Source organism: Nicotiana sylvestris, chromosome 2 (assembly GCF_000393655.2).
Source record: "Nicotiana sylvestris chromosome 2, ASM39365v2, whole genome shotgun sequence".
Taxonomy (NCBI): Eukaryota; Viridiplantae; Streptophyta; class Magnoliopsida; order Solanales; family Solanaceae; genus Nicotiana; species Nicotiana sylvestris.
In genome coordinates this window covers 78630213-78641983 of record NC_091058.1, presented here as the reverse complement: position 1 = coordinate 78641983, position 11771 = coordinate 78630213, and the positions used below count along the sequence as shown (strand labels likewise).

At 40.8% G+C, this 11771-nt stretch overlaps 1 protein-coding gene across 1 annotated transcript; it reads left to right on the top strand.

The window, feature by feature from the left end:
• The first annotated feature begins 726 nt into the window (after positions 1–726).
• Positions 727–1314, top strand: LOC138885117 (uncharacterized). Its single transcript, XM_070166017.1, has one exon. It carries the CDS (start codon positions 727–729, stop codon positions 1312–1314), a length of 588 nt encoding a protein of 195 aa, XP_070022118.1.
• The last annotated feature ends 10457 nt before the right edge of the window (positions 1315–11771 follow it).

Sequence of the window (11771 nt, the reverse complement as noted above, 5' to 3'; positions counted from 1 at the left end):
CTACTTCTTGGATGGGTACTCTGGGTACAACAAAATTTTGATTGCTCCGGAAGATCAAGAGAAAATCACCTTCACATGTCCGTATGGTACCTTTGCTTTTTCGAAGATGCCATTTGGTTTGTGCAATGCACCAGCTATATTCCAACGGTGTATGATGACAATATTTACTGACATGGTGGAGGACATCTTGGAAGTGTTCATGCATGATTTCAATGTCGTGGGTGACTCTTTTGATGAATGTTTGAAGAGTCTCGACAAGGTGTTGGCCCGGTGTGAAGAAACCAATCTTGTGCTTAACTGGGAGAAATGCCACTTTATGGTCGAGGAGGGCATTGTCCTTGGCCATAATATCTCAAAGCACGGTATAGAGGTAGGCAAGGCTAAAACTGAAGTGATTTCAAGGCTTTCTCCTCCTACCTCAGTCAAGGGGGTTAGGAGTTTTCTTGGGCATGTGGAGTTCTACCAAAGATTCATCAAAGACTTTTCTAAGGTAGTGAATCCTTTATGCAAGCTATTGGAGAAGGATGTCAAGTTCGTGTTTAATGAGGGATGTATGCAAGCTTTTGAGCTTCTCAACTAAAATTGACAACCACTCCCATAATTACCGCACCCAATTGGAGCTTACCTTTTGAGCTCATATGTGACGCAAGTGATGTTGCAGTAGGAGCGGTTTTTGGTCAAAGAGTGAATAAGATATTTCACTAGGTGTATTATGCAAGCAAAACAATGAATGATGCTCAAGTGAACTACACGGTGACAAAAAAAGAATGTTTAGGTCTCATGGGTGCCAAGGTGATAGTTCATACTGACCATGCAGCACTCCGCTACTTGATGACGAAGAAGAATTCCAAAGCTCGGTTGATGAGATGGGTCTTATTGTTTCAAGAGTTTGATCTTGAGATTGTCGATCGAAAAGGGTGTAAATACCAAGTGGCAGATCACTTTCCCCGCTTGGAGGATGAGGGGAGGCCCCGTGATGGCCTCAGAATTAATGATTCATTCCTTGATGAGCAACTCCTCTCAGTGTCGGTGAATAGCATGCCTTGGTTTGCAGATGTTGCCAATTTCCTTATGACCGGTATTGTTTCGTGTGAACTCTCTTCTAACCAAAGGAAGAAGCTCAAATGGGATAGCTTGGACTACTACTTGGATGAGCCTTACTTGTTCAAAATCTGTAAAGATGGTGTGATCCAGAGATGTGTTCTGGAGGAGGAGCAACTAAATATTCTGGATACTTGTCATTCTTCTCCCTACAGTGGTCATCATGGTGGGGCGAGGACAACTTCAAAAGTGTTTAGTTGTGGTTTCTACTAGCCTACATTGTTCAAGGATGCAAGTGATCTTATGAAGAGGTGTGACGAATGTCAAAGAGTGGGTGGAATTTCAAAGAAGAATGAGATGCCTCTCACCACTATTCTCGAGGTTGACATCTTCTATGTGTGGGGCATTGATTTCATGGGTCCGTTTGTAAGTTCTTGTGGTAACACGTACATTCTTGTGGCCGTAGATTATGATTCAAAGTGGGTTGAGGCCGTGGCTCTACCCAACAACGAGGCCCGGAGTGTTGTGGCCTTTCTTAAGAAGAGTATCTTTACTTGGTTTGGCACTCCTAGAGCAATTATTAGTAATAGAGGGTCTCATTTTTGCAATAAGTCATTTGACACTTTGCTTGCAAAGTATGGTGTCAATCACAAGGTTTCTACCCCTTATTATCCTCAAGCTAGTGGGCAAGTTGAAGTCTCCAACAGGGAGATCAAGAGTATATTGTAAAACACGGTCAATGAAAATAGGACCGATTAGGTCAAAGAAATTGGATGATGCTCTTTGGGCTTATAGGACTGCTTACAAGACTCCAATTGGTATGTCTCCGTACCGGTTGGTGTTTGGAAAAGCTTTCCATCTACCGATTGAGTTAGAGCACAAGGCTATGTGGGCTTTGAAAAAGTTAAATCTTGAATGGGATCTAGCAGCAAATCTTCGTGTGGGGCAGCTTAATGAGCTTGATGAGTTCCGGTTTCATGCCTACTCTAGTTCGCCATTTTATAAGGACAAGATGAAGTACCTTCATGACAAGTATGCTCATGGCAAAAAGTTCAAAGTGGGTGATTTGGTTCTCTTGTTCAATTCCTGGTTACGACTATTTCCAGGAAAGCTTAAATCAAAATGGAGTGGACCTTTTGAGGTGGTGCTTGTGACTCCATTTGGTGCTCTTGTTTTGAAAAACAAAAATGGTAAGATCTTCAGAGTTAATGGGCCCAGAGTCAAGCACTATCTTGGCAAGTTTGATGACAGCCACGTGGTGGCACTGATCCATCTCAAGTGATTGATGGTAACCTGCGTCGTGCTGCGGCGTTAAATCAGGCGCTTCTTGGGAGGCAACCCATGTGTTTTTCTTTTTGTTTCTCTTTGATTTTCTTCTTAGTATAGGATTTACTTTTGAACTAACTGGTTGTGAGATGTACATAGGGATGTTTGATGCAGTGCAAAACTAATCTGGAAAAATTTGGACTCTCTGAAGTTTCAACCACAGTCGCGATGCATATTTCGCCATCGCGGTGGCCTTACCGCAGTCGCGGAAATTGATCGCAGTCAGCGATGCTAAAAGGTTCAAAATGGAGGTTCTCTGAAGTTTCAACCACTGCCGTGGTCCATTTTTCGTTGAACGTAGTGGTTTACCATTGTCGCGAAGCATTTTTCACGGTCCGCGGTGGTCTCAAAGCAATAGCCCTTCTGAGGTACATAACCACGGTCCACGGTGTATTTACCCCGGCCGCGGTAGGTAAGAATAAGTGAGTCCCAGGGCTTGTTTATAAATAGAACCTCAGGCCCCCTTTTACATTTTTCGCCCTTTGCACTGTCAATCACTATAGTCTACTGTTCACTCACACCCTAGCTTGCACTAACACAAGAACTGATCTTCAATTGTTTCACATCTCACATCTGGTAAATCTAATAAACCAGTAGTACTTAATTTTGTTCTTATTTTCTTGTAAATTGATAGTTGTAACTTCTTCTCCTTCCTTTTTCTTTCATGTTTGACTTAGGGTTCATAGTGTTAATTAGAGTAGGTTTCAATTATTTAGAAATGGTTATTAACTACCTAGTGGGACGGATAATGTGTTGATTAAGGCTAATTGCATGAGAAATTAGAAACCCTAGGTGCTGAGTCCTAATTTGACCACCGCAGTCTGCGGTTATTTTCCGTAGTCTGCGGTCATCTTTGTTTTGTGAGATTAACAAGTCCTACTAGCCTCGGTCTGTAGTGAAAATTTCTGCTGACCGCATTGCCTCTCCGCGGCCTTGAAGGTTTTTCCGCGGTCCACGATGATAAAGTTCAGAGATGTTCAATTGATAGATTACGGTCGCGGTATATTTTTTGTGGTCCACGGTGTATTTATCATGGCCGCGCTCCATTTTTCGCGGTCTGCGGTGCTATAAGATCAGAGAGTGGGTAGTCTGAATCCCACCTCTCCGCGGCCACGGTTGATTTTTTGCGGTCCGCAGTCTGCAGTTTTGTTTTGCACTGTAAACTGTTTTCTGCACTGCTTCTTCTAGTCTTTACACTAATAAGTTCACATGATATACTTGCAGAAAATGGTTAAATCTAGAGGAGGTGGTGACAAACAAAAGGGTAGAGCAGAGTCCTCTCGGTGTAGAGGACGAGGAATGATCAAATTGACCCCCCAGGTTCGGAAAGGAATTGGGGAAACCAGAAAACTCATCAAAGCTGCAGATAGAGCTGCTTCCCATTTTGAGGGAAGTGAGTATGTGCCCTCCCGGGAGGCATCAAAGCCTGACTCAGTGCCAAAGTATGTACCCGACTTCCCAGAAAGACATAGTTTGAGAGATATACCTACCCCTCCAAACTCTCCTACTGCCCGTGCTTCAGCTCAAGTTTCTTCTGAGTCGTTTTAGGGCTCAACAGAGAGCAGTGATAGCACAACCTCTACTTCACCTACAACTTCATCCCTTGGAGAGTATCCCGTCGACGACGAGGTAATGGATGAAGAGGGAGAGGGTGTGCCCAAACCAGGGGTGTGGAAAGAACTAGAAACCCCGAGGTGTGGCAAAAGTAGTTTGTCAGTGAGGTGGCTTATCACAAGTTCGGGAATGGTGGCCTTTAAGGTCGCTTATTCATGAATGCCAGTTCATAGAGAGGGATCTCCTACCATAGAAACCCAATGTGAAACAGCAATTCAATGAACGAGTGGGATGGGATTACTTCACCAACAGGGTGACAGAGGTAAATGAGTAATTAGTCAAAGAGTTTTACGCCAATGCCTCCCACATCAAGAGGTACACCAAAGTGACTAAAGTACGGAACTTGAAAGTGAAGTTCGATAGGAAGACAATAAATGAATACCTGGGCTTTAATGAGGAAGATGAATCATTGTAATTGGAGAAGTTAGTACTTGATGAGGAAGCCCGTCCATGGTTGGCATCATATCTGGCTCTCACGGGCACCACCCCAGCATAGTTCACATCAGGAGTTGCAATATTGAGGATAACACTAAACATTGAGGCGAAGGGGTGCAATACCTTTGTATGTAGCAGGCTGGACCCCACTACCCATGAAAACTCCATGCCGGTCTCCCGGGCGATATTAGTGGCGGCTATTATGGTGGGGTTCCTGATCAATGTCGGGAATGTTATGTCTAGAGTGATCACCAGGGTGGTCAATGAGGGTGATAGATCATATCCCTTTCCGAACTTCCTTAAAATGTATCTGGAGGATCAGGAAGTGGGGAAAAGAAAATTTGACGTAAAGGTAAAACCCAAGATGCCCTCTTCATGGTACAACCTTAAGGTTGATGACAACCCCAAAGCCAAAGATCCCATAGGCAAAGCCACTACTTCCACTGGCCAGTCTGAAGAGCCAGTAGTAGTAGTTACTTCTTCTTAGCCTCCCACTGCCATACCAGAGTTTACCCCCGGACCATCTACATCTACTGCTCCAGATATTCCATTCTCCACAACTTACCCATTGACTGCCCACAGATTGAGCCAAACACTCTTTAATATCAACAATTGGATGTAGGCAGCAACTTCTAAGCAGTCTCTACTATCTAGTTCGGTGGTAGCCCAGTCGGTGCCCCCACAGCCACATGTTCCACCTTTAGTAGAGGAGACTCTTAAGGAGCTTTTGGACAACCAAAAGAAGCTCTTTGATAACCAAAAGCTGATAATGGAGGCCCTTGCTGATCAAGGGAAAACACTTAAGGAGCTGAGCAAGAGCACAAAGAAACTGAAGAAGACGCAGGCCTCGAAGGAGTCGGTTAAGAAACTGAAGGGAGAATGTGGAAACGATGAAGGCAACTGACCCATTTGCCTTTGGAGCTGCTATTGCATAATCAGCCTCCAGCAGCTCAGACAGAGCAGGTGCCAGTGTAGGAGATTGAGAGAGCTCCAAAGAGGAGGAGGATGATCCCCTAGGTGGATGATGTTGAGATTGAGTTGGAGGAGACAGAGGTTGCTGCTTCTAGCCAGCTACAGGCCCCCGAGACAGATGACCCAGGTGCCCAGTTACAGGATCCCATACCACCATAGAACCCCCTGCAGACGGAGGATCCATAAGGAGTTTTCTTTACTCTCTATCTTTCTTTTGAGCTTATTTTTGGTTTGTTAGCATTGAGGATAATGCTAGCTTTCATTTGAGGGGGTAGGCCCTATTTTGATATTTTTGATGACTTGGGTTGTAATTATGACACTATTTCCTTTCTTTCTGCTTATTTTTCACCATTGGTATGCATATAACTTTACCTTTTATTTTACTTTTCGTTATTGTTCTACTTTGGTCTGCATATAAAGTTACTCTCATGTATATATGCATTCCGTCTTATGTATATTCAGCTAACCCCCCCCCCCCCCCCTTGTACATATTTCGTTTACTTTCAGCATTTTACTTCATAGCTTCTTTTGCAATTTCCTTAATAGTATAGCTTATTATTTCATTTAGTAGCTTCTTCTTTTTTTGGTTAGTAGATTCTTATTTTACAATTTTGTGTGATCAATAAGCCTTTGGTTTTCTTAAAGTCACGGTTCTTTCCAAAGGTGGAGTTTGTGTGAACCAGGTGGCTCTTCCTGATGATGGATGGCATGACAACCTTCTTAAGGGTTTGAGTTTGTTTTTTTTTTGTTTTGTGTAAATAGTAGTTAGTAAGCAATGGTGCCTCAGGCAAAGCTTCACTTGGGTCTGACACATTTACCTTTGACCTTATGGTTAAAAACAAATTGTTGTGTATAGGATGGTGATAGTTGTGACCTTAAGACTCTTGTATTGGCTAAACAATCATCGAGTGGTTTCTCGGAACCATTTGTGTTGCTCAAATCTTAGATATGGTTGTTGTGGCCCCCGACTCTGTTTCTTTAGCAGTCCTATAGCTTGTGTGGTGAGGTACTGATTTGCAAGTCCAAGTCCCGTGCCAATGAGTCTAGAACTTGCCCTGAATGTTTGTCTAGGCGAAATCCTAAGTGTAGCTTGGCTTGAGAAGTGATTATAGGCTCTCTTTGATCCCAATTGAAACTTGAAAATATCCATAGCCTACCAGTGATGATATCCCTAGTCAACCCCGTTGAGCCTTAGTCCTTATTCTTTCAATAATCATGATACAAACCTTTATCTATTCTAAAAATGATCCTCTCTTGGCACCATATCTTTCCTTAGCACAAAGTAAAAGCATAAGATTGGGGGAGAGACGAGGAATGCAAAAATGATAAAAGGTACAAAATGAAGATAAGGAAAGGCAAAGAAAAAGAAAGAAAAGCAAAAAATTCAAAAAGAAAATGAACAATGTAGAAGAAATGAAGGGATTCAATGAAAGCAAAAGATGAAAGGCATGGAAAGATTAGTAAGGAGAAATAGAATTGAAATGAAGAAGAAAGAGTGACAGTGTGTCTCTCTAGCCCCTAAAGAAGATGTAAATGACTCAAAGAGTCAAGAAAACGTGTGCCAAAATGAAGCAAATGAAGTGCTTAAGGGAAGATGAAACCTTCTTAAACCAATATATCCTACGCTGAACCAAAAGCCTTCATTACATTCCCACAAAATCCCTATATGATCTTGAGTTGAGTGAGCTTGCATTAGTGGTGACTCAGATAAGGGGCAAGCTTATAGTACTTAGAGTCGGACTTGTGACCTTCCTTTGAGAGAGATGAGTGTGTTTTCTACAATCCTCGTTCTGAGTGCTACAATCTAAAAGTGAGGTCTGTTTATGGTGAGTTGAGGAGTATGAGTTTGGGTTCCACAATGACCAATGTAATATAAAGGGTTTCCTTGATGAGTTGAGTCAACTTTTGATGCTTTCATGTTGCACTATAGCCATGGTACTAAAAGGTTGTGTATTGTTGATAATGCATTTAAGTTGAGGGTAATTGTTAGTCCCAATTGATTCTTGATGAGGTTACTTTAGAACAGCTGAATTTTACTTTCTTTTATCTTGAGGAGGTGGGAATTACTTTGTTTGCTTGAGGACAAGCAAAAACTTAATTTTGGGGAAGTTGATAACTAGGGATTCTAGTCTAGTTTATGCTCCTTTTTGCTTGCGTTTTGGACTAAAATGTGTACAAGTATTCCCAAAAGGCTAACTTGTTGTGAATGTTTTCAGTGTTTGGTAAAAAGGAGACAAGGATGTCATAACCAACTCAAAAAGGAGTGAAACCTGCACAAGTTCAAAGCCAAGTCAAAGCAGTGCTATATCGGAAAATCCACCGCGGCCGCAGAAGACTCACCGCGACCGCGGTCCACAGTGGCAAGGATTCAAAGAGTTTGCATTTTTGGAATTTAAGCTACCATGGTCCGTGGTAATTTATTCGACCTCGATGCCTCCACCGTGATAGCGGTTAGTTACCGCAATCCGCGTAGAAGAAGTTTAGAGAACCTACAGTGGAGCCAAACATTGAAGACTGCGGTCCATAATGGATTTTATGCAGTCGCGGTAGCCTCACCGCTACAACGGTCCATTTACCGCGGACCGCGGTACGTCAGGGGCATTTTTGTCCGAAAATTTACCTGTGTATAAATACTATTTTTTAGATTTTTAGGTCATCTTATGTTAGCTGAGCAGGTGAAAAGCAGTATTTGACTATTTTGAGTAATTTTGCAGCTTACTTAGCAATTAATCTTAGTCTCTTAGCTTGTAATTACAATTTATGGATTATTCTTCATCTCAATCTATGGTTTATTCTTCAATTATGAGTAGCTAAACCCATTAGCTAGAGTTGTGGCTCAACCCTAGTGTGGGTATTTAATGGATCTTTTATTTTAGGGCTTAGATGTTTATGGGTGATTGTTATTTGGCCTGATTTATGCTTTCTATGTTGAAATAATGGTTGCCAATACCAATTTGTGCCTTTTTGACTTAGGCTCTTCTTGAGAAAGAGAGACTAAGTCTAGGAATTTCAGGCCAACAAGGAATTGGGGTGTATTCAAGAGATTGATAGCCCCAATTAAATGGTTAAACCTAGAGATAGTAATACCCGACTTGAGCGAACATTGCTTGCACAATTTGAATACCCAATTGGGCTTGAGAAAGCCAATTAGGGCAAGGTCACTCTTACTACCGAGAGGTGTAGAGTGAGTAGCTTTGTGCATTGGCTATATCATGATCCCAACTATAAAATTATTTTCCTAAGTTCTAGATCCCGTTAGATACTCGCTTAGGAGTAAGTCACTTCTCTAGTGCCTCTTTACCCATTTAGAAAACCCGACAAACATATCTACTTAGCTTAATTTCACACATCATTAGTATAAAATTAGAAGAAACAAATAAACAAAAATGATTGGAAGTGTAATCAAAAGCACTACACATTGCTAGATTAGATAGGAATCCAACTTCAAAAATTGTATTAGCTCCTTGTCGATTCGATCCCGACCTTCTTAGGTAAAAGTTGTATCGACTGCTCTTGCCACTTTGTAGTGGTGTAGGGTTGGACCCAATCAGCATCCCATCATATCATCTGGGTTACTATGGGCAAAATCATCAACATATACAAGCTGAACAGGTGGTGGTGCGTATATAACATTGTAACCTTTTCCCTTATCCCATATACATATACATGCGTATATAACATCAAATGGTTATGAGTCAATGCACATGTATAAATGAATACAATGCATATATAACCTTTTCACAGGCTTAACCCCGAGGACGTATCCATTTTCGTCATCTTCACACTTTCCTTTTTCTTATTTTTACTCATGTCTTCCTAATACCTTATCGTTTTACCATACTTTAGCTTGCGACCTACACATATCTATCTACACTACTCACAATCTTCCTTCAACTTGCTTGCACCAGAGATTTCCTTGTGTTATTCTGGAATATCAAGCGAGACATCATATCGTCTCTAAATCCCCTTTACTTTCTTAGCTAGACCTCTCGATACTTAGAGACAATAGGTTGGAAGATATTCGACTGACCATGCCGCTATCATTCCTGGATACTGAATCCTAGTGCTTCTAGCCTTCTATATGGATTATGGATCATTCACAACCTTCTGCACTTGAGTATCTCGTACGTTGTTCCTCTTTAACTTACCTGCCTTAAAATCTCGTATCACATCTTTTATTTCTTTCATAACCTCCCTTCCACATAGGTATAATTCACATCCACAACTTGAAGCTCTATTATAATACTTGCACCTCTGGTGCATACACAATCCGGTAGAAGCTTCATGCTGACTGAGGCTGGTACTTTTCTAACATGCTTTATTGTAAAGACATTATAAAATATGGCTACTATACTATCTCTATCTCTGATATTAAGAGTGATTCCGCAATGTTGTCAATCGTGATGTCTATAATTTCCTGGGTCCAGTAATCAGACTCCTGATTTACTTGGTTGGCATAACTATTTAGTTCCTTTTTCCTCTGATCAACCTTTGTGTAGGCTTAAGCTATCTTTCAATCTGCGACTCATGGTATTAGTTATTACTTTAGCCTTTGATGGACGCTATGGAACATCCGTGATACCATCATCTAATAATTCAATTCTTGGTTTATTACTTGGACTCAACTCTTTCTTTTTAACTTATATCGGAGTCTTCTACGGCTGTATGATTGTCAACATATATGCTACATGGATAATTCTCCGAAATTTTAAGTGTGTTCATAACGTAACTTAACTCTGGATCATTGATCGAATAATTCCTTTCGTTCCTTTCCGGCTTCCTTTAAATGCAATCTATTACTTTCCCTGGTCTTTCTGCCTCCTTGTTACGTACCTACTTAGCTTATCTTAGTTCCCATGCATGCCAGAATTTTCGTGCAACTTCATATGATCTCGAGTAATACTTCTGATTTTACTTCCCGTTCATTAGCCATTGTAGGTGCCACTTTCTTATGGAGTGCATACAACGTTATTGTGAGACTGTTGTTACAAGACCATTTCCATTTTAGCTCATTATGCCTAGGTTGTAGCCTTCTTCCTTATTTCATCAGCTAGTCTTTCATTGTAATACTTAGGGAGGACCCTCTGACTCTTGTATAGTTGTGAGTTTATTACGGACCATTTGATGTCCATCCTTGACTATTATTATCCGTAGTTATTTACCTCATTGCCCTTGTGATTGTAGGGTTTCTTCTAAACTGGTATTTTGACTGTCTTCCGGGTGGCACTCTTTTTTATTCCTATAACATTCATACGGTACCTTTTACTATCCTGACTCCTATCTGAATATATCTCAAGTATTACAATGACATTTCTATGAGGATGAATTCTCCATGTTGGGGTTCACTATGTTTATCTTGCATGGTCTACTGATTTGTCTACAACCTCTTGTCTAGCTATAATTAGGCTCTTCCCGAATCAACCACTAACTACTCGTTATCCCATTCTCATATCAATAATCCACGTAATCTTTCTTGAGTTATTTACTTTGTCTTAACTTACTTCTCGCACTGGCTTCTTATTTATCAATAACACCCCGGGCAGGAACCCTTATATCCTTTCCTTGACGCCGTGCTTGCATAATGTTCTGAAATCGCAGCATACCTGTAGGATTTAGATAAGTGTAGTCTCATTCCTTTCTTATTTTGATCGCATTATTACTTTACCATTCCATAGTTACTGAACCACTTAATTTTGATTTAAATGCCACATAACTCCATATTCCCCCTTTTAGTGGGGTACTAAGATTTAGAACTACGACGATTTACCTTTAGATGTTTTACCTTTTCATCTTTGGCATCTTTTCACATCATCAATGACCCTTACTCGCCTTGTGGTAATCCTTTTGTACCAAGGATAAAAAAATCGAATACTCATTAGGGTGACACTTAGTGTAACTGGCCTACATAGTCCCTTAGGTTTAACTTTTCCCACATTGCTTGCTTTAGGGAAGCATCTCCCTGAATGACCTTTAAGGGTTATTCTTCTGTCATCCATTCTATTATTGTCGGAATGCAATCTCTGAATTTCTCATGATAGTTACTATTATAAAATCATTCAGTCCCTAATTCATGTTTATTTTGTCTTGTTCAACAATCCATATTGATTTCTATTACTTTGGGATCTAACTTTTCCTTCTGGTAGTCACGAACTTATTTCTCGAAATGAGGATACAACTTTATGGCTTATACCCTTTTGTTGTCTCAAGTCATGTCACCCCTCATCCCTTCATTTACTTGATTGTAGACTCTGTAATACTATCATTTTTTGATCTACCATTATCATTCATGTATCACATCTTACTTATAATGCTACATTAACTCTCTTCTTATTTCCCAACTAACATTTATGTCTATCACTTTATTCTGAAAACTTCAACAAGAC